The sequence below is a fragment of the Penicillium psychrosexuale genome (assembly GCF_028828465.1).
Source record: "Penicillium psychrosexuale strain IBT 29551 chromosome Unknown utg000001l, whole genome shotgun sequence".
In the NCBI taxonomy this organism is placed as follows: domain Eukaryota; kingdom Fungi; phylum Ascomycota; class Eurotiomycetes; order Eurotiales; family Aspergillaceae; genus Penicillium; species Penicillium psychrosexuale.
In genome coordinates this window covers 2,338,353-2,359,907 of record NW_026643186.1, presented here as the reverse complement: position 1 = coordinate 2,359,907, position 21,555 = coordinate 2,338,353, and the positions used below count along the sequence as shown (strand labels likewise).

The 21,555-nt window shown below is 50.2% G+C and overlaps 11 protein-coding genes across 11 annotated transcripts; 4 read left to right on the top strand and 7 right to left on the bottom strand.

Annotated features, from left to right (window-relative positions):
- Positions 1-65: 65 nt before the first annotated feature.
- N7518_000910 (translation machinery-associated protein 7) lies at positions 66-388 on the bottom strand (the record flags this gene model as incomplete). The annotated part of the gene is made up of 3 exons (XM_057181838.1): positions 66-163; positions 214-303; positions 367-388. 3 exons carry the CDS (start codon positions 386-388, stop codon positions 66-68), a joined length of 210 nt encoding a protein of 69 aa, XP_057047188.1.
- Positions 389-1,088: 700 nt separating this feature from the next.
- Positions 1,089-3,596, top strand: N7518_000909 (putative serine/threonine protein kinase (Prp4); the record flags this gene model as incomplete). The annotated part of the gene is made up of 1 exon (XM_057181837.1): positions 1,089-3,596. One exon carries the CDS (start codon positions 1,089-1,091, stop codon positions 3,594-3,596), a length of 2,508 nt encoding a protein of 835 aa, XP_057047187.1.
- A 4,333-nt stretch (positions 3,597-7,929) lies between these two features.
- Positions 7,930-9,217, top strand: N7518_000908 (serine/threonine-protein kinase; the record flags this gene model as incomplete). The annotated part of the gene is made up of 2 exons (XM_057181836.1): positions 7,930-8,527; positions 8,577-9,217. The coding sequence occupies 2 exons, from the start codon at positions 7,930-7,932 to the stop codon at positions 9,215-9,217; spliced, it is 1,239 nt and encodes a 412-aa protein (XP_057047186.1).
- Positions 9,218-10,338: 1,121 nt separating this feature from the next.
- On the bottom strand, positions 10,339-11,484 carry N7518_000907 (SDR family NAD(P)-dependent oxidoreductase; the record flags this gene model as incomplete). The annotated part of the gene is made up of 4 exons (XM_057181835.1): positions 10,339-10,747; positions 10,869-11,020; positions 11,075-11,262; positions 11,313-11,484. 4 exons carry the CDS (start codon positions 11,482-11,484, stop codon positions 10,339-10,341), a joined length of 921 nt encoding a protein of 306 aa, XP_057047185.1.
- Positions 11,485-11,794: 310 nt separating this feature from the next.
- N7518_000906 (Zn(II)2Cys6 transcription factor domain-containing protein) lies at positions 11,795-13,128 on the bottom strand (the record flags this gene model as incomplete). The annotated part of the gene is made up of 2 exons (XM_057181834.1): positions 11,795-12,721; positions 12,775-13,128. The coding sequence occupies 2 exons, from the start codon at positions 13,126-13,128 to the stop codon at positions 11,795-11,797; spliced, it is 1,281 nt and encodes a 426-aa protein (XP_057047184.1).
- Positions 13,129-14,136: 1,008 nt separating this feature from the next.
- Positions 14,137-15,093, bottom strand: N7518_000905 (hemolysin III family protein; the record flags this gene model as incomplete). The annotated part of the gene is made up of 1 exon (XM_057181833.1): positions 14,137-15,093. One exon carries the CDS (start codon positions 15,091-15,093, stop codon positions 14,137-14,139), a length of 957 nt encoding a protein of 318 aa, XP_057047183.1.
- A 26-nt stretch (positions 15,094-15,119) lies between these two features.
- On the top strand, positions 15,120-16,368 carry N7518_000904 (uncharacterized protein; the record flags this gene model as incomplete). Its single annotated transcript, XM_057181832.1, has 3 exons — positions 15,120-15,162; positions 15,276-15,456; positions 15,507-16,368. The coding sequence occupies 3 exons, from the start codon at positions 15,120-15,122 to the stop codon at positions 16,366-16,368; spliced, it is 1,086 nt and encodes a 361-aa protein (XP_057047182.1).
- A 212-nt stretch (positions 16,369-16,580) lies between these two features.
- N7518_000903 (uncharacterized protein) lies at positions 16,581-18,123 on the bottom strand (the record flags this gene model as incomplete). Its single annotated transcript, XM_057181831.1, has 4 exons — positions 16,581-16,775; positions 16,842-17,925; positions 17,975-18,023; positions 18,081-18,123. 4 exons carry the CDS (start codon positions 18,121-18,123, stop codon positions 16,581-16,583), a joined length of 1,371 nt encoding a protein of 456 aa, XP_057047181.1.
- A 276-nt stretch (positions 18,124-18,399) lies between these two features.
- On the top strand, positions 18,400-19,197 carry N7518_000902 (dolichyl-phosphate beta-D-mannosyltransferase; the record flags this gene model as incomplete). The annotated part of the gene is made up of 2 exons (XM_057181830.1): positions 18,400-18,500; positions 18,564-19,197. 2 exons carry the CDS (start codon positions 18,400-18,402, stop codon positions 19,195-19,197), a joined length of 735 nt encoding a protein of 244 aa, XP_057047180.1.
- Positions 19,198-19,460: 263 nt separating this feature from the next.
- N7518_000901 (uncharacterized protein) lies at positions 19,461-20,544 on the bottom strand (the record flags this gene model as incomplete). Its single annotated transcript, XM_057181829.1, has 2 exons — positions 19,461-20,441; positions 20,491-20,544. 2 exons carry the CDS (start codon positions 20,542-20,544, stop codon positions 19,461-19,463), a joined length of 1,035 nt encoding a protein of 344 aa, XP_057047179.1.
- A 313-nt stretch (positions 20,545-20,857) lies between these two features.
- Positions 20,858-21,425, bottom strand: N7518_000900 (uncharacterized protein; the record flags this gene model as incomplete). Its single annotated transcript, XM_057181828.1, has 4 exons — positions 20,858-21,046; positions 21,070-21,191; positions 21,272-21,391; positions 21,416-21,425. 4 exons carry the CDS (start codon positions 21,423-21,425, stop codon positions 20,858-20,860), a joined length of 441 nt encoding a protein of 146 aa, XP_057047178.1.
- Between the last annotated feature and the right edge of the window lie 130 nt (positions 21,426-21,555).

Genomic DNA, 21,555 nt, shown 5'->3' with positions numbered 1-21,555 from the left:
AACCTGGTGTCAAGGCTCGTTGGGGGATTGTTGGCAAGTGATTTATCGAGGAGTATTCGATCCGTTTATTTCTTGCCGGACTTCTTGATGCCTTGCTGGCCGGTGTTGAGAGGACCCTTCTTGCCCTTGGCCGCTTCCTGCATGTCCTTGCGGGCCTTGGCATCTAGTGGAAGTTAGTAACTGACTTCGTGAAGAGTGTGAGGAAAGCCATACCAGCCCTAAGCTTGGCCTGGTGAGCGAGCTCATCCTCATCCAGCTCCTTCTTCTCCTTCTTGGCTGCCTTCAAGGGCTTGGCCTTGCCACCTGTAGATCATAAGTATTAGTGAACAGGATTCCAAGAATACTAGAATGCGAGGTAATACGAACCTTCTCTGCCGATACCACCCATTTTGTCTGAATAAAATAACTGGGAGAGCGGGTTGGAAAGAGTCTTGATAGCGCAGGGTGTTTAGACGGCGTTGGCGAAGAAAAAAATTACATGAGGGGTGCTTATCCATACCTTCTATGGCTGGGGCGATGATCGGGCTATTTTTGTGAATATTACTAGCGGTATAATTTATGGTATTATTTCAAGAACATACACAAATGATGTGCTGCAATCAGGGTGATTACATAAATCTGGCATTGGTAATACTCGAAGGCTAGACTGTATCTGGTTAGTGCCATATCCAAAAGTTATATTCCCCGCGGAGATACACCACAGGGTAGACGGCAAAAACTTCAATCCACCGCCTACTTCAACCAGACTAGCGTCGATTCTGCCTTATCGACCATTGAGCAACTCGCCATGGCTTTTCAATCGTTCTCTTGCTGTCATCGACATCCTGCACGTGCTTTTATCTACTTCTCAAGCCTGTTCTTCAGAAAGCTATGCGCCTGGGAATTTAATCACTTTTGCAAGGCTTTGGTGTGAAGGCAGGCCTCTTACAGCCGGTTGGATTTCACAAACCCTTTGAGAAGACTTATTTGTCGCTGGCGCTTTTGCTAACTAAGCTTTGTTGTTGAAGCTTCACTCCAAAAGCTGAGTGAAGTGAACCCAAGAGAAAAGTACTGTCCATACGTGTCGTTTGAATCCCTCGAACGTAAACATGTCCCTTCCCAGGTCGAGGTCCCCATCGGTCCCCTCTGAGGGTGAGATCGTCGAATCAGGCCCAGAGACGAAGGCAACTGCGTCACAACCTCCTCTTAATGGCACCAGCGTTGACCGTCCCACCAGAGCTAGCCCATCCTCTGCGCCCGGATCTCCCGCCTCGTTGAAAGACACTCGATCGCCACCCCGGCAGAGGTCGCGGACCAGGTCCCACTCGAGATCCCGCTCTCGCTCCCCGTACAGAGAGAATAAGACCAAGCGCAGTCTCGACGACCCCGAGTCCTATGATGGATCCTACGACCGGCGACCCCGCAATGAGCCTCCGCGGCGCTACAGGTCTAGGTATGACGACAGACGGCGTGACAGACCTGGTCCTAACAGGCGCCCGAACTCATACTACGACTATGACCGCGAAGAGACGTACGGAGAAGCGCTACGATACAGTGATGATTACGACCGGAATGACCGACACAAGGACAAGCGGCAGCGCACCCGCAGCCGCTCTCGATCCCCTTACCGGGAATCGAGAAAACCCAAGCAGTATTCAGGCGACGAACTTGATACAAATGTTAATGCCAGGTCTTCAGCGGATAATGGAAGGCGCTTGCCCACTGAACAGTTGGTGAGGGAACGCGGAAAGGCTTCGGTTGGAGCTTCGGACTTGAAGCTTGGTGCTGAAAAAGAAAAGAACCAGGTGCAGGCTTCTTCTAATCTGAAAGCTCATGTGGCTGACGAGTATGTTTATTTTGTTGCTGGCGAAAAAGAACGTGTGGCTAATATCCGTCTCAGAGAAACACCTAACCCAGAGCTTGCGCAAGAGCCGGAGCTGGCTGAGCCCATTGACGAAGCTGCTGCACTTGAAGCTCGTCGGAAACGCCGTGAAGCTATTCGGGCGAAACACCGAAGCCAAGCGACGCCTCTACATCTCAAAGCACTGAACGTCGAGGTTGAAACGGATTCATCTACGCCTGGCACTGAGCCAACTAGCGCAAAGGAAGCATCTGGTATATTTCTCTCGGACAAGCTTACCCTGGTATCGAAACTGACGCCTGGAAACTCAATAGATTCTCCGCGAGCATCCCCCTTCGAACAACCCGGGGAGGCATTCCCTGGTTTTGTTGGAAAAGATATGGATGTGGTCAACGCCAATGCGCCTGTTGGCACTGACAAGGATGAGTCCTCTGCTGCTGATTATGATCCAACCCTTGATACAAAGGAAGAAAGACAAAAACATGGCAATGTTCAGGATGGAAAGGACGACATTTCGTCTGCAGCATACGATGAAACTAAGACTGGCAAGCAAGATATCCTCCTCCCTGATGCTCCCCCAGTGCCACCGCCGAAGACCAAGGCCTTCGATATGTTTGCAGATGACGACGATGACATGTTCGCAGAGGAAGAACCTGATGCCAAGCCGGCGCATGCTTCGGCCACAGCTGTACCCCAGGGCAGGGAACTAGACGTCAGCATGATGGATAACTGGGATGATTCGGAGGGCTATTACGCCGTTCGACTGGGAGAGCTGATCAACGGAAGATACCATGTCCATCAGAATCTTGGCAAGGGAATGTTCTCGTCTGTCGTACGTGCAACTGACACGCAGACAGGGGGTCTGGTTGCCGTCAAGATCATTCGCCAGAACGCCATCATGCGCAAGGCCGGTATGAAGGAAATTGGCATCCTCGAGCAACTCCAGGAAGCCGACCCGCTAAACCAAATGCACCTCATCAAGTTCGACCGATATTTCGATCACAAGGGCCACTTGTGTATGGTGTTTGAGAACCTTAGCATGGACCTGCGTGAGGTCCTGAAAAGGTTCGGTAGGGACATTGGCTTGAACATACGCGCGGTACGGGCCTACGGCCAGCAGATTTTCCTTGGGCTGTGTCACCTTCGGCGGTGTAACATCCTGCATGCAGATCTCAAGCCAGATAATCTCCTTGTGAACGAGCAACGCAACATTCTGAAAGTTTGTGATCTAGGTTCGGCGTCGCCGGCCTCTGACAATGAGATTACGCCTTACCTCGTCAGTCGTTTCTACCGTGCCCCAGAGATCATCCTGGGTATCCCTTACGACTACGCCATCGATGTCTGGTCCATTGGCTGTACCCTCTTTGAGCTGTACACGGGCAAGATCCTCTTCACCGGCCGAAACAACAACCAGATGCTTCGGTCCATCATGGAGTGCCGGGGCAAGTACCCGCCGAAGCTGCTTCGCCGCGGAACCTTGTCGCCTCACCACTTCGATGAAATGCTCAACTTCCACAGCGTGGAGGAAGACAAGATCACCGGCCGTCTGCACACCAAGATTGTGGACTTTAAGAAACCGACGCGGGACTTGAAGACGCGCCTCATGGCACAGGGAACCCGCGGGATGCCAGATTCCGAGGTTAAAGAACTGAGCTTGTTCTTGGACCTCCTCGACCGGTGCTTGAGTCTCAACCCCGAGAAACGGATCACGCCTGCCGAGGCATTGAAGCACCCGTTCCTGGCCCCTAGGGTGTGAACAAGGATTTGCATTGATTCGTTGACCAGGGTCCAACCCTGGTCCTGGGATGGCGTAGCTCGGAAGGATCGGCGTTATCGGGGAGGTTGATCTATGGGGATTCTTTGTCCATATGGAACAGTAACTAGGTTCAAATCAAGTCCATATGTAACATTTTCACAAAGCAACCCCTGTCTATCCTCGGACCATGTTGTAGGACTCCTGCCAAACCGGGAGTGGCTTAGGATTTATCCAACCTCTCATTAGAGCATAAACCTAGCGCAGTATCGAACAAAGAAACCCGACCAGCTCCTACCAAAAACAACCTAGCTCTACTCCGTACCTAGGCCCCAGCACATCGGTAGCGCGCGATAATTCATTCATCACTATCACTATCACCAACAAAGAACCACCCAACAAACACAAGGCCCCCGTCGCGGCCCCCCTTCCCTTCGGCCCTAGCCCCCTATCGACCCAAGCCCCTGGAACTATAGATCTGTACATAACTAGGTAACCAACTAATCAAACTCAACTCCACTCCACGCTACCTATCGTATAATTGCAAGCACATCGTATGATGCCAAACAAAGAACCCCAAACCTTCAAGCCCAGATCCAATCCAATCCCAACACGGCAACACACCAAACTCACCAGTGACCAAACTCACAAACCCTCGGACCTCTCCCCGCGAGACCACTAAAAACAAAAAACCCACGTAGCCAACGCCCACGTAAGAACCGTAAGAAGTTCTAGATCGCCTCTAAGCCAAACTCAGTCTTAGGCCAGTCTGCACCCCCGTGGCTTCGTGGGTATCTAGCCGAAACCTTGGGCGTTTTCCGGTTCTGAGTTTCTGATTGGGGGTTATGTCCTTGGATTCGGGATAGTCTATCTTGGTTTAACCATGGGAGTGAACTAGTAACTAGCAATTAACTAAGATAGATAATGGATGATAGATAGGTGGATGCGGGATTATCTGATTGGCACGGTGCGCAATGCATGTCGAATGGAGTACAGGACACTAAGAGTGCACTATTGCCTCCTTTCATGGGTCTGTTCTCCTAGGGGCGGCAAAAGGCGGGGTTCTTTTTGCAAATTGCGCTCGTGTTTCCCGGCCGTTGGTGGCCATTGGGTGGAAGACGTGTCGTCGAGGTAATTGTTGGCAAATGGGAGGATGGGAGGATGGTGAGGATTGGCTTTGGGCTTGGCTTTGGGCTTGGCTTAGATTTGGATGGATGCCGATGGCTGCCGATGGAGTGTTTTTTTTCTTTTTCCTACGTTTGTGTTATTATTTGCTTTTGGTCTGGCTAACTAGTTACTTGGGGATAATTGTTTCTGTATGTTGTATGTTGTATATTGTAGTTATATTGTACGGTCGGAAAAAGCAATGCGAAATGGATATCTGTTCCGTGATTTACTTGCATGTGTTTAATTTAGGGACTACAACATACGTACTCGATCCCTAGTATACAATGTACATCATACCTGTAGTCATCATCTCAATATCCAATATCCATTTCAACTATGTTTGCACGGTCATACAATTCCGTTGTAGTCCATGGGCTGCTTCAAGTGGAGTGTTCCAGAAGGCGACGGCGATCAACGGAAGAAAGGAGCCCCTTGCCACCGTCTGAAATCCAGGACAAATGCAAATCCAAATGCCACGAGCGAAACCGCCCGTGGCAAAAGACTCCGCCCAAATAGGACGGGCGTTTAATCTCCGGCCCCCTTTCGTCAGGTTATTGGTCTATTGGCTGTGATCGGGACCTAGACATGGATGTTCGCGCCTTGTTTTCTTAGCCCGAGTAATCATGATGTCGAGATGTGTTTATATTGTGGGTCCCGCCACCTGCAGGGCGAGGGCATCTACATTGGGGAGTTGGGCGTTAAGAGGCAATTGAAGGGTAGCTGTGTAGTTATTACTCCGTAAAGTGAGGGCAATGTGCTTATTGGGTGGGCATATGGGATCGGCGGTTGCAGTTGAGTATCATACTTGCGTTGGAGGAGTTGGAGGTAGAGTAGTTGGTTTCCAATAAGTTGGCCACAGATAGTTGCATTGTACGGAGTACATGTACACTATTCTCTCACAGTCGTACAGTAACCGTCTCTGTTGTCTCCGTAGTGAATCATAGCGGTGTAGACCGAAACCAGAAGCCGAAACCAACGCTACAACACCTCACACGCCCGAACACAACATCTGCCGGTCGCAGAACCAAAAAAAGCAACAACGTCACAAAAAGCAACGGCCCGGTTCCGAGCGAAAACGAGAACATTGCTTGCTCTTTGGACGAGCCAGCTGCATTGCTAATCCTGGGGTACATAACTACCGGTAATACATTAATCTATGGTCGGAGGCAAGGCACGGGACACCAAAGGGGACGGGCGTCTATCACAATCACATATGGCACATATCATATCACACGAGTCGGCAGATTCTACATCTTGTCAGACAGCGGACATGGTACATGAGACTCTCTGCATGGGCAGGTTTCGGGGTGAGAACCGATAACGGATGTGATGAATCGTAACCCCGGTCTTTCTATCAGGTGATTGGACTGGATGCGGGCGTCGATCTAGGGTTGGTTGCTCACCGCAATGTAGAGTACCTAGACAACATAACAGATACATCTCAACTATAACATATAACATATACAATATACAATATACAACATGAATATAATATATACAACATAGTTTGAATCAGTCAGACTCGGATCAATACTTGGCCCTTTGCCTTGTATGACGCAAGTGAGATACAGACAAAGAACTTAGAAGTGAGATTGAAGACTCGACGAGGCAACTTTATGTTTGCAGGGGCTATTCTTACCGGGGCTGTGCGGAGTACTGGAACTATGGAGTACATCTCCGTGCTTACGAGAGAAAGGTAGCCCAGCCACCCAGAACATAGAACAGAACCAGAGCCAGAACCAACAGAACGAGGTCGACCTAAAGAATAGCACCAATAGTAATACGAGTTTCCTCCAAGCCGTCCGAGAAGGTCAAGGTACATTAGCGCCAGGAGAAGCAGATGAAGTGTATGGCCCGTGCAGAACTAGTCAGCAGGGAAGCGCCAACCTCCACTGGCCACTGGCCCTCCACTGGCTTTAGGGGGTTTCTCGAAAATCGAACGGTTCGGGCAAATGGTTGGCCATAGCGCCCCTCCATCATCGCCTCACTCTCGGACTTGTTTAGCGTGTCTAGACCAAGTACGGAGTACTCGGTGGGGTGTGGGATAAAGTTGGGTGTCTGTGCAAAGACGGTGTAGAAGATACCTGGTCTCTTCACAATCAACAGAGAACGTAATTAGTGAAGACAGATGCATCAATCATTCCGATCCATGGTAGCATAGGAGGAGTAGCTTGGACCAAGATCTCAATGCCATAGCTTTGCGGGGCTGGGGCCTGATTGGCAGAATGTGAGTGGCGGGTGTGTTGGCAGTGTGTCGCAGTGTGTCAGGAGGTTTCAAGGCAGAAACACCGTTGGGGGGAACAGGGGTTGGGATACGTGGATAAAGCTTTGCCACACTAGGCCTAGAACGGAACAACCTTGTGCAGCGTGGAAACTGAATTGGGGGGAAATAGGAGACACTCTGCAGCGTCCTGGTCGATCGTTATGATCCCATGGCCCAATCATCGGTTGTGGCGGCTGCAGGAAAGACCGGCCGAGGTCTAATGATTGGTCCGACCACACTCGGGCATGCACACCGCTTCGTACACATGGCCTATTATTATTTGGGGGGGAATAATCTGGTTTAGTGCCACTCTAGGTGCCACTCCAGGTGCCACACTCCAAGGTGTATATTTTTGTACGCATCATACATTTATTTTTATTTATTTTTAATTTTAATTTGATTTTGATTTAATTTAATTCCTTTTCATTCGATCCTTTCCTCTTTCGGATTTTAATATAATTTCCTTTTCGACTAGCGCCCTTTTCCCGTTTGTTTTATTATTGTTCTTCTCGAACCACGAGGCGGCCATCTGCCTGATACATCTCTATAATAATCCTCCTTCTCTCTCGACTTCGCGACTTTGTATATTTCACATCCCTTTCTCCTACCTTGACTACCTCGCCTTCTCTCTTTGTTTTGTTTTCATCCTTGTATTTGTTCTTACTTCCTGGTCCCTTGTGCAACTCTCTCCTTCTCTCGACGTCTATCAAACACAACCAGACCGGACCAAACGGACCTAGATCGGACCATCTTAAAACCCCATTGGATTGGAATGGATGCCTTTTGAATATCCGTGGATTTAGTCTCTTAATCTCCCTGGATCAGACTCTTTGCGCTCTCTCTTATCTCACTCTTTCCTCGTCTCATCCGGGAGAGGACCATTGGATCCCCTCTACACCAAGGAACATGTACCCGGCAATGCTACCCACACCACCACCCTCGCCGGTGCCCCGACGCTATGCGCCCGAAGATCGCCTAGGACTCGTATTAGCCAACCGGCTGGAACTCACCAGAGTCCTGGGCGTCGGAGCCTATGGCGTCGTTTACACCGCCGTGGACATTCACACCAACGAGGTCTATGCCGTCAAGGTTCTCTGCAAGGATGGTCTGGATGCCCGTCAACTCAAGTTCCAGCAGCGCGAGATCAGACTCCACCACCTGGCCAGCCAACACCGCAATGTGGTTCCCTTGGTTCGCATCATGGATTCCGTGGATTGTACCTACGTCGTTATGGAATATTGCCCAGAAGGAGACCTGTTCTCAAACATCACCGATAAGGGAAACTTTGTCGGCAATGACTTTTTGGCCAAGAGTGTATTCCTCCAGATCCTGGACGCTGTACAATTTTGCCATACTTTGGGAATTTACCACCGGGACCTCAAGCCGGAGAATGTCCTGGTGACCGAAAATGGAATGACCGTCAAGCTTGCTGACTTTGGCCTGGCCACGACTGATTATTATACGACCGACTTTGGATGTGGTTCCACCTTCTACATGTCACCTGGTAAGCCTCAACTACCCTCTTTACTATGGCCGTCGCTAACTTGTTACAGAATGCCAACAAGCCAACGCCCGACCCTTGTCCTGCTACATGTCCGCTGCCAACGACGTCTGGAGTCTGGGCGTGATTCTGGTCAATCTAACCTGCGGTCGCAATCCATGGAAACGTGCCTCGATCGAGGATTCCACATTCCAGGCCTACCTCAAGGACCCCTTCTTCCTGAAAACTATTTTGCCTCTCTCCTCCGAGATGGTTAGTATCCTCAGCCGTGTCTTTGAGATTGACCCAATGAAGCGGATCTCCATCCCAGAGCTGCGCCAGCTCATTCTGGAGTGCCCCCGTTTCACGGAGAATCCCATGGTCCCAACCCCCTGGGTGCCGGAGCAGATCGACTACATTCCCCAGCCCCAGATGCCATTGTTCATGGCCCCCATGGAACCCCTGTATGCCCAGACCTCAGGCTCGTCCTTGGACTCCGCGCAATACTCGGCCTTCTCCCAGTCTGCTGCTTCCGTCGGTTCGGCCATCACCGAGGATTACTCGGATTTCGATACCATGTCGCCTGCAGTCTCGCAGCAGATCCCCGATTACAAGGGCTTCCCTTCTGTCTGCGCGGAGCCCTTCTTTCCCGCGGACCCCTTTTCTTACGGCCTCATTCACCCCAACCTCCAGGGCCTCGAGATCTCCGTCTAATTGCTCCTTGCCTCGCAGCTGCATGACTTCACGCTCTTCTCTACGTTACCTTTCATCGAATGCTCTGCGGGTACCTCCTTTCGCATATCTCGGGCCCTTGCTCTTCTCTCTCCTCCCTCCGCCACCGAGCGGATTCAAAAGCTACCGAACAAAAAGTTGATCGCGTTGATCATGATCCACTGGACTCGGCTACCAGCTTTCTTTTCCCTTGGACATATTTCTTTACTATTTTTCCCTTGGACCACGGCTTTACCCTGGCTTAACGACCCCGACCTTGCATGGACCGTTTGACCACAGTCCTGTGTCCCTTGCGACCGGGTCTCCTTTCTTACTGTTTTAATATTCCCAAATACCTGGAGGTTCTTTTTACGTTCCCATTTTCTGGCGTGATAATACACTGAGAAGCATGATTTGAAGACACGCCCCTGGGAGGGCTGATGAAATACGGGCTCTTGTTTATTCTTTTCGGATTGGTGTATTTGGTCATTTTTACACGGCGTTGACGCTTGTTCGATTTTTATTCTCTGTTTATCTTTTGGGGACGGCTTTTTGTTATTTTGACGACCTAAGGGTGTGATCTCGTTCTACTCATATGTGCATAGACTTTTTTTTCCGCATTGGCGGGACATTTCGGGACTTGTTCCCTTTTGATTGATTCTTACGATATGATACCTCGGTGTGGCAAGAGAGGAATACTTACTTGATAATCTACACCACTGCATCTGCATTTCTACTACAGCAGGTTTTTCACAATTCCCGAAATCACAATTCCCGAATCTCACCTGCGCTGCGTTCCTTGTAAAGTTAAACGTCTTCCCAACCTCTTTTCTAGTACGCTGTCGAGCGACGTTGCGCCGTATGACAACGGCCGAGACTCGATTCGGCCTGGGATGATGTTTTTGTGTTTCGTTGTGTGATGGCTTGCGCCACTGTGATACCGCTGGCTGCCTAAGTGGCACGCAAGACGGGACAGATCCATTCCGGGTTGATGGTATGGGTTTGGATGAGGTTTTACAGTACTAATCCTGTACAGCTCGTGGTTGATCTCATATACAACATGCAGCAGGGTGACATACATAATACACCCACGTTTTAACACGATATATATATCCATATAAAATCTACATATTCCTCCCACCAGTAACCCGAATCGTCTCACCATTAACATAAGAAAACAAAGGCGACGCAACACCCAGAACCGCCCTCGCCGCCTCAACAGGGCTCGCCGGCCTACCCAGGGGAATATCAGGGTACGCAGGCGCAACCTGCTTCTTCTCCTGACCCTGACTCTGGTCCGCAGAGGAACCCTTCTTAGTCGCAAGCTGCTTACCCGGGATTCCCAGCGCGACCTTTGTGCCGTCGGGCGTGGTGATGAACGCGCCTTCTTCCTTGGCGGCCGTCAGTCGTGTAGTTACGAAGCCGAAGGCGATGGTGTTCGACCGCACGCCGAAGGATGGGCCCCATTCTTTGGCGATTGTGCGGGTTAGCCCGACGACGCCGGCTTTGGCGACGGCGTAATTTGCTTGGCCTCTATTTAGGATTTTAGGATTTTAGGATTTGGTATTTAGTAATGTAGTAAGTGCTTGGTGTTGGGCGAGGAAGAGAAGAGTGGGGATTGGAATTGGGGGCTGATTCGGGGTCGGGTACTTACGCATTACCGTGGATGCCGCTGGTGCTGCTGATGTTGATCACTACGCGCGGCTCTTGGTCTTTGACTCGGAAGTAGGGTGCTGCGGCGCGCACGAGCTGGAAGGGCGCTGTGTTGTGGACGGCTAGCATGGTTTCCCATTGCTTGTCTGTCATCTGTTGGATTTGTTAGTGGCACGTAGCTGGTAACAAGTATATGTTAAGTCTCACCTTGTGAATAACACCATCCCACGTGAACCCGGCGTTGTTCACAATAATATGGATCTTGCCATTACCGAATTCGGCAGCTTTCTTGACCAGCTCGGTGATGTAGTTGCTGTCGAGGACGTCGCCGACGACGGCGAGGGCGCGGCCGGCCTTTGCGGAGTTGATCGCGTCAGTGACGGCGTTGGCTTTTTCTATTTGTTTGTTAGTTATGTATATATTTCAGTAGTAATGGATCTCCTACTGGCGTCGATATCAGCGACTACGACCTTGGCGCCTTCGTTTGCGAAGAGTCGTGCTGTTTCCGCGCCGATGCCTTGGCCTGCACCGGTGATGATGGCTACTTGGCCTGCCAGCAGACCGGCTGGGTAGTTCAGGTGCTCGTTAACTTGGTTGAGACGGTCGGAGGGAGCCATTTTGGGAATGATTGAATAAATTCAAGGTGGGCATTGGGCTTGTAAGAGGGGAAGGTCTTATACAACCTCTCGGCTCTGGGATCGCCGAGGCTCACCGGGACCGAGATTGTGGGGTATACATCGAGAGATGGGGTATGACTATTTATTTCGGTATTGTAGTTACTTTGCTTACTATCTTACTATTCTATCGTATGTAGGCGATGTTTTTCGATTTTCTTAAATAGCCGATCTGCGTTTGCTGTCCAGCTTGTGAATCCAACTCTACGTATAGAACAACAAAAACAGCTGACCTCCCATATGTGGGTATAGTTCAAAGAGACTCGTCATGCATCACTCGTCCAGATCCACAGATACACTCACCCCATGAAGTCGACTGTAAGAATGCCGACACGGTAGCTTCGTAGCCTGCAATAATGGGAAGCAGCCCTTCACTTCTGGGAGCGCTCGGAATATCAATATCCAAGTCGGGAAGTAAACCGATATGCTCCGCAGGAGACCAGTGGCCGATGTGCTCATCTAATAGTTTCGATTCCGATGAACCCTCGTGGTCCAACTTGGAGATCAGAACGTCGGCAGCACTAGCAGTGCTTTTCAGGGCCAGCAATACATCCCGGCACTGCAACAACAGGCCCCGGAGCAGGAAGTTGCGTATCTGCCTGTTTTCTTCGTGGCAGATCTCATAGTATCCGTAGCGGATATCGACGCCATGTTCTGGCCGCGGTGCGCGAGACGTCTCCCGCGAAACCCAGTACTCAAAGAGCTGGAGCGTGAGATTGAGCACTGAGATACTGAGCAGCAGATTCGTGCTGTCTTTCGCGCATTTAGTACACTGCAGGAACATCTGGCAGGCGCAGAATGTGCACTTGATTGTCTGCAGACTGTGGTCGAGCCGCAGGGGCATGGATCCAGCGAGTAGGTGGTTCAGCCGGTTCATGTGGAACAGCTGCATGTCCACACACTTGCATGGCAAAATGGGATACGGCGAAGCCACGGAGCCGGCTAGAGACGGACTGGCCTTGCCGTCAGCCAGGTCCCCGGACAGAAATGTCGGCGTCACGGGCGTATGTGGATATCCCAGGCCGGCTGGGAGAGCAGGACATGGATCCACAAGATCTGTGAATGGGGAGCTCTCGACTGTCGTCAACTGCCCGGGACAGATGGATGGCTCTAGAGTCGCTGTGTTGCCGAAGCTTCGGGGACTTTCCCAGAAGCCTGGCTGGTTTGATATCAAGCAGACCTACACGACGGCACTCATTAAAAACATGCCGAATTGGTCAGAGGAAAACTTACGTCGTTGTCGATTGCTGGGTCGGGAATATGACTGCCATAGCTATTCCCGACTAGCGGTTCCATGTCGGCCACAGGGGCAACGAGCCGACTACCTCGAAAGCCGCGCATCGCGGGCTTCTCTTCTTGCAACTGGCCTAGCTTGCGGAGGGTGGCTCTGTTCTTGCTACCCTTTGGTTTACCGGATCGATTTGCAAATCCGTATTGGCACTGTAGGCCGTGACGTAGGCACCGAGTACAGACACTCTTGCCAGACAGGTTGCATTTCACTTTGGATTGCCTGCAGTTTTCACACGCGGTTCGGAGCTTAGGTGTATCTCCGCCGGCATATGGGCTGCCATTGGACTCTGCAAGCATTGTCTGTTTGGTGCTGGTGGACGGGGAGTTGGTTTGAAACAGGCTATCCCAATACGATATAATGACACTACCTATAGCCCGGGGTTCGGTGATATATGGATATAGATGGAAAGAAGGGTAACAAAGGAAAAAAAAAAGGAAATTAGAGATAGAAATCTAGGATCAACGCGATGATACCGCACACGTCCAATGAGGTAGACGCTTCACACCCCCTCTACACCCACTTCTTGTATATATATAAACAAGCTCAAGCTTCAGAGAAGTAATGTCACTCTGGAATTCAATCCAGTACCGACGGCAGCCGCATACAGAGGTCAGCCGCTGTGAAACCCCAGATGCTTCCATCTGATCAACCACGCATGGGACGCCAAGTGGCACCGTTATCCCGAGGTTAAAAGGAGCATCTTCCCTCATTATTCTCGAGTCTGATTCAACCTGATCTGGCAAAAGGGAAATTCCTTTGATTCACAGCGTTCGCTATTTTAGAACATTGCTCGTGATATGGGAAAACAGGGTCCCCCAGGAGAAACCGGCTAGGGTCCTTTTGTTGGCCGTCACACCCTGATGCAACATCGTAAACGCCAATTTCGGGGTTAAGTTTCTTGGTTATTGGAGAACCGAATGAACCTTTTACTAACAAGGGCTATTGGTCTCTTGTCCCGCTGGGGCCTGCTTTCTTTGGAACACAAGTACAATAGCCTCGAATGGACAACGCTCGGCACCATGTGAAATAGAAGCAAAAAAACATCTCTTTCTAATCGGCTGACCGGGTCTAGTCCCTGTAAGTAAATTATGCGCTCATCACTTCATTCCTTTATTCGTCATTGTGTCATTGTTGCACATACTAATTCGAGTCATCGTCAGCAGGGGGACCCTTTGACCCTCGAGAGAGTTTGTTGTAAGCCGCGCCACGTACGCTACAACGTGAACATTCCATTCCATGCTACCTCTTAAAAATGCCATGAGCATGTTGTCCAACCTCGAACTTGTGTTGCGCCAGACCCCGACTCAGCCGCGTGGAATCTGACAGGTTTCGGCAGCCCCGCTGTGCCGATAATCGAATGCCTTCAACAACCCTGTCAGATGAGCTACTGCTGCGCAGACCACCAGCACGTGGAATATTTGGTGCGAACTCCCCACAATGTCGAATTTCCCGGGCATAAGTCGCTCAGGTACGCGGGCCGCATAAATCGCGGCTCCAAGGATATACAAGAAGCCCTGAAAAACGACCCAGTTCAGACCGACCTGCCGCTGCATGCGGTCAAGTCCAAAGAGAAGAACCCCATGGATCATGGGGAAGACAGCAGACAAGCCCATCCCAACAAACATGGTAGCGCGGAACGGACGCCAGCGTGGGGTGCGGAACCGGGGAGACGCGGATACAATCACGCAGCCTAGCCCAATGATACTGATCATGGCCCAGTACTTGTGATGGAGATCGGGTGCACAGTAAAATCCGTAGAAGATACTAGGCACAAAGCTTCCCACGATGAGTCCCACGATACCGATATAGTCGAGTGCATTTCCAATGCGTGCAACCACAGGTGAATGGTTTGAGATGGTGTGATAGGTTGCGGACATGCCAAGACAGAAGGCAGCCCCCGCAAAGAAACAGGAAAAAGCGAGGATATCAGAATCGGCCGCATCCTGGTAACGCGGAGAAAGCAACTGGTAGAGCTGGTATGCAGCGGGGGCAGCCATCAGTGCTGGCAAGAGGTGGGTGTAGATATTGACCGTCTCATTGTGAACGTAACCCAGCGATTGGAATGAACCTAAAAATGAGGACGAGGCGGGCCGATATCCAGAATGGATGTGATGGTTGTCGCGTTGCCAGTGAGGTAGATCATCCCAACGAAGAAGTCGTTTTACCAATTCGTGAGCCTCCTCGCCGACAGCCGTCATCCTCGTAGTCTGACTGTCTACCGTCACTTTCTGAGATTCAATTGGGCGACGTTGATGAGGCATAATCACATGTGATATGCAAGTATGCAATGAGTTACAGGAATGTTTTGAAGTTGCCCAACAAAAGAATATGTAAGACAAGTCAGCAAATGAAATCCATACAAATATCAAATCAAGGAAAGAGCAGAAATAAATACAGACAAGATAAAAAAGAACGAGAAATTTCCAGGCGTTGGGCAGTTGAGGGAAATCGTCCTGTTGGGGAAAAGCCTCGGAAACAAACAAGACAAACACCATGTCAACTCCACACTTGATTCATACACTATGTCAACACATGTCAACACATGGACATGGCAAAATGAGTCGCTTACGCCCAGTATCTGACTCTCTGGAAAATGTCGGATTTGTTTCAAAGGGGGACAAGAAGTGTGTTTGACATGCGCACTCTTCCGGGTCAAGCATGCTAACATTCGCAGACTGTTGGACCATAAGATCCAGACGCAGTACTTCGATAATATAGTCGATCGATACATGCGGTTCTGTGCCCATCACTCGAAAGACCTCGATGCAGCCTTGGCCTCTCTTCCAACAAGTCCCTCCAACGATGCGACTGTCAATCCGCCCGCTTCCCGGTCGCCCTTGAAATCAAACCCCACACAGAAGCAAGTCTCGCCAGCAACAGAGCTATCCACACTCCTTCTCTCCCTCCGGAAGCTGCGCGAGGCCGTTCTGGCAACAGCCACAACTACACCGGCAGAATTCTCACAGCGAGTTCATGTCTTCTCTATTCGCTTATCTATTCTCGCGCATCACCCACCGTCATACTTCCCCTCTCTCCGATACGTTCTGGATAAACTGCACTCCCCATCTCACCCACTACCCGGCGCTGAAGCCACCGAACTGGTTACATACTTGATTCTTGATTATGCCTGTCGACAAGGAGATATGATTGCGGCATACGAACTGCGTGCTCGGGCGCGGAAAGAGCATTCCTATCAGTCGCAGACAGTGGATAAGGTTTTGGCTGCCTTGATCCACGATAATTGGGTGGTGTTCTGGCAGTTACACAACAGTGTGGATTCTCATATCCGCGCAGTGATGAATTGGGCTGCAGACCGAGTTCGCAGGCATGCGCTCAAGGCCGTGGGCAGTGCTTATCTCAGCGTGCATATTAGCTGGATTTTGGGCGGCTGCACCGGAGACGAACAGAGTTGGACATGGGAGAGATTGGTCGAGAAAGAGAAGCTTCGCTGGGAGCGGGAAGGTGATAGGATCATCATCAAACGACCGAAGCAGAAAACCCCTCCTAAGCCGGAGCCAAGTGCGTCGAGTGCATAAGTCATGGGTACATGAGTACATGAGTACATGTCGGGCTGGACTTTCTCTGGACAAGAGCATTTAGTGGCGTTCTTTTCATTGCATGGCGTTGGCTGGGAAAACGTCACATCATTACCAGACGGACATCATTCACAGAGTATAAATTATTATTAGATCGTGCGCAGAAAGAAATTCAATGGCCCACAGGGCGAAGTGATTTTCAAATTAAAGCGTTATAACTTCAGATCTGAGTTCGGCCGATCTAGATTTGTCTGTCCGACGACAGGTTGTTTTGATATCGTATCAGCCAGCCATCCCTTCATGCGATTTGCACTGTCGCTACAAAGCTCGTAGACCGTCGACAAATTGAATATCAAACTACCAAACGAATGGTTGGATGCGACCTGGGCCTCGAGGAGCCGACGAGACTAGGAACAATCAGTCAACAGGTTCAAATCACCATTTAAACGGTGTATGGGATAGGGGTCAAATACCTCATCCAGTTGTCCAGTGTACAGAAGACACACAGCCAGATTTTGAGCTACCAGAGCCCCGTCCGTCCTTGTCCTATCCTCCCCGAGAATACGCCACTCGGCCACTGCATCGGCAAAGCGACCATCCGACATGCTTATCAAAGGCTTTAATAAACCAGGCTCTTTCGCTTCATTGGCGTCACCAAATACCTGACTTGCTGCGTCCAGATCACCAATCCGCAAAAGCAAAAGTGCCTTCCTCAACTTTGTGATGTTCGACTCCGGCCCAGGTACCCGGAGGTTATCAAGTGATCTCCTGGCTGCATCGAAATCACGCATCTCTATAAGCGCATTCACGCTCCTAACCCCAAGATCTGCCAATCGCTGTTTCCATAATTCTCGCTCAGCTTCAGTAGCTTCGCTTCTCATGATCTCTCGGCGCGCTTCGAGGGCGATCTCGTACAAACCACCAATGCTTCGGCGAGGATCACCAAATCCTATACTCTGGAGTCTCACGGCCAGTACGCGAAGCGGCCATGGAACAATATGACGAGGATCTTGTTCATATTCTTCGTCATTTTCTGGGTTATAATCAGCATCGACTGGAGCCGATTCAAGCTCGAGATCGATATAATAGAATGCTGAACTCAAATCTTCCAGGGCCTTCGATTCCTGTGCTGCGAGAACTGTATTGCCCGACAGATCCAAACAGGCTAGCCGCGTGTAGAAAAGGGAGAAGATGATCTTTATATCCGTCGGAGATACTAAAGACGAAGTCAAAACCGATGCAGAGAAATGCGCCGCAATGAGGAATCGACCCTCGGCCAATAGCTTTTCTAGGGTGCCTAGAGTAGTCGACAAAGGTTCCCCTGGGTTGAGGATTAGGAATTCGGATCGCAGTGGCAGAGGGATTTCAAGATGAGAGAGGGTATGGAAGTTGCTATGCCGGAGTAGGAACGAGAGGTCTTTTTCTAAAGGTTCAGGTAGATCGTCTGGCGCAAGCGGGTCTAACTCATAGAAGGATGCCCCAGAAAAGGCGTTGTCGGCAGCAAGCATTGATTTGTGTTTGACAGGCGAGGTGGGTGTTTCGGGGAGAGCGAGAGGACTAGATCGTGTAAGAGAAAGGATATAGCGGTGGAAGGCAATGTACTAACTCATCTGATGCATCTAAAGGACCTCTTGTCGAGCTGCGGGGCCGAGAAGCTGCATAGGCAATCAGTAAGGGACAGTCGGTTGGGTGGCAATGAAGTGAGCACTTACACTTGGAGATATTCCGAATGTGCTTGCCTGGTACTGAATCCATCTCTACAACCTTTGAAGTATTCTTGAGATCAATTAGAATGAAAAGCAGAGCATGTATGCTAATCCATTGAAGTCGAAGCAAAACACCCGATAAGCTATCGGATTCTGCCAGGCGGTGGATGCCGGATCTGGCGACTTGGCCGCGATCTGGCGTTGCCGAATGCAACAAGCTGTCAGCCATACGTTCCCTATCTTTTCTTTTCTCTTTTTTTTATATGATCTTTGCTCGGATCTTTTACCCTCCTTACTTTATTAATTGACTTGTGGGTTTTCAACAATGGCGACCGAGAACAAGTACTCGGTCATTCTTCCCACCTACAATGAGCGGAGGAACCTCCCTATTATCATCTGGTTGATCCAGAAGACTTTCAATGAGGAGTATGCGCTCGCTCTGATATAACCCAAGCGCACTGGGGTTAACTTGTGGTTTTTTGATTATAGGAAGCTGGATTGGGAGGTTATTATCGTCGACGATGGATCCCCTGACGGCACCCTCGAGATCGCGAAGCAGCTCCAGACACTCTATGGGCCCGAACACATCATCCTCAAGCCCCGTGAGGGAAAGCTCGGTCTGGGTACAGCTTACGTCCACGGCTTGAAATATACCACCGGCAACTTTGTTATCATCATGGACGCTGACTTCAGCCACCACCCCAAGTTCATCCCTGAGATGATCCGAATTCAAAAAGAGACCGACGCCGACATTGTGACCGGAACCAGATATGCCAACCGGGGAGATATCAAGGGTGGTGTCTACGGCTGGGACTTGTTCCGCAAGTTCACTTCGCGCACTGCCAACCTCATCGCGGACGTCATGTTGATGCCCGGTGTGAGTGACTTGACTGGAAGCTTCCGGCTATACAAAAAGCCAGTGCTGGAGAAGGTTATCCTCAAAACCGAGAGCAAGGGCTACAGCTTCCAGATGGAGATGATGGTCCGTGCTAAGGCAATGGGCTACAAGGTGTCCGAGTGTCCGATTACCTTCGTCGACCGCCTGTACGGCGAGAGTAAGCTGGGTGGATCCGAGATTGTCGAGTACCTCAAAGGTGTAATGAGCTTGTGGGTGAAGGTCTAAATGGGCCATTCCATTGGAACTTTGGTGCCCCAATGCTTCGATTCATCTTCGTCTCAAATCTTCGTCTCAAATCCAACATGGTATCATGCCTGGACTTGCCTACTGCCCGTGCTGTGATATACCCCTTTCTGACCTCTGTTATTCTCAATCCGTGCACTTTTGGGTGGTGTTTGAATGACCTGTTTACTGTCGGTATCAATTCAACGTTCTCTTGCCTTCTGGATTTCACATTTATATGCTTCAATATCATCAACCTCCAGCGCTCAGAGAGCCTTGAGGTATCGTAGAACTCGATCAATGAGATCCTGCTGACCTTCGGCATGAACATTGTGGCTGGCTTCAGGAACGATCCCGCTGTTCGTATCCCATTTGGCGCCTCCCGCTTCAATGGCTTGCTGCCATCTCCGCAATAGCTTTTCCTTGTCCACCCAATGCGGGCAATATTCATCTTCTCCAGAATACAAAACCAATAGCTTTGACGTGATAATGCCCTGCGTACCCACCATGCCAAAGGTCTCCTGCAAACGCTTATCACTCAAATCCGAGCTGAAGAGATCGTCATCAGATGGGTCGTCGGGGCTATGAGGGCTGACTAGACTCAAGAATCTCCGGGCACTAAGAGGCGTGTCGGCCGGATAAGAAAGCTTCGCAGTCAGGTTCATTGGGAGGATTGAGTCGTTCTTATCTGATGTGTATGGATGCTCCTTGGCCGAGCGCACAAGCTGATCGTAGACTTTTTTTAGCTCGTCGGGCTCTGAAGAAGCATCGATAATAGCTTGCAGACCCTCTCTATCAGAGGCAGGCGCTTGTAGAATAGCACCATCGAGCGCAGGGCGGACCAAGTGCTGAATGCCAAAACCAAACTCCTTCCGCGGCAAGGGATTCGGCGAATAAAGGTAGTGGAGTACGTCCTGGCTTCCAGTCGAATGCCCCATGATCGCAATCTTTCCGGCTGTTGTCACTGCACCGGGTTGGCGCGACGCCTTGAGATCGCGAACAAATCGCACACATTGCCCAATTTCTTCTACATCGCGATCAAGGCTTCCGACTCCCCATCCGGCATAGGAGGACGAGAGTAGGGTAGAGAAGACCGACCAGTCGGTGTCCTCTAGAGCGTTAGCTAGCTTGGACACATAGGGAACAGTGGAAAATCCATCTGTCAGTCCGCCTATGAAGATAAGGCTGTTTGTCTTATTGATCCCCTCTGTTGGTGGGGTAAACTCGAATGCCACAAGTCTGGGAGCCTACGAGTGTTAGCTTGTCATGGAGAAGAATGAAGCGATTAATAGTTACATATTCATGGAGGAAACCGCTGTGCGATGACCCGCGACTAGCATTTGAGGACATGATGGAAGTGTGGTTGGTGATAAGGTTACACTTCGTCAAGCCCGAAGGTGTGGAGGGAGCCAGTTGACGTTATCCGATTCGTAGGCCCCGGGCGGCTGGGCGGGCCATATTTGCCCTACATTATTGGTCTTCTATGATCTCATGAGCTTAAAATTCAGGTTTATGCCAATGACTTTGCGACATACAGTTTATAATGTCACCGAGGACGATCTGTCTACCGCGTTATGCACCACAGTAATTTTAACTAACAACTCAAGCTGAAGAATCGAAATCCTATTCTAATTTTGGTGAGGTCATTCTTGACCCTGAGAAGCTACTCAAGATTGTTCCAAGCCTGTAAGCCACCCTTCCATGCTCGGACAACTGATAGTCCTTTCCCGATTCCCCATTGACCGACCTGATACTTTTCACTAGCAGTAGAAAACCCGTAAGGATCAACGGGGTTCGTATAAGGCTCTGATAATATCGTATAGTATCTGCCAATCAGGAGGTCGACACGAGCCTCTCGGACGATATTCCGTTTACCAAATAGAGCAGCCGAAGTCGCTTAGTTTGGAAGGCTTCCTGATCCGCGATGAGAAGATAGACTTCGGCAACGACCTTGTGCAGACTACTCGCATGATCCTCAATAATCTTATCCCGGCTTTCTATTTGTTTTCAATCAACAGGGAAATCCTACTTCGCGCTAGAGATATTCTCCTTCAACTCCTTGCAGAACAACTCAAACTATCGGGAGATGTGTACCGTCTCTCACTTAATGCCACTGGGCCAGCAATCTCGTGTAGGACCTCGCAATTAAGCTGCCAGTCATCGCCGAAATTGAAGAGATTATTGTCGTTGAGGCATGCTTAGTCTGAGGCAATCTTTGAACATCTCTTCATCCGTCTATGCCTTCAGTGTCTCGTCATCTTCTAGGTCGGCACTGTAGTAGAAGGACAGGCATGCTATCGGCATGATGCATCCACTTAACTTCCCAACGAAGGTCATTGGGCCTCCAATGAGGAAGAACTT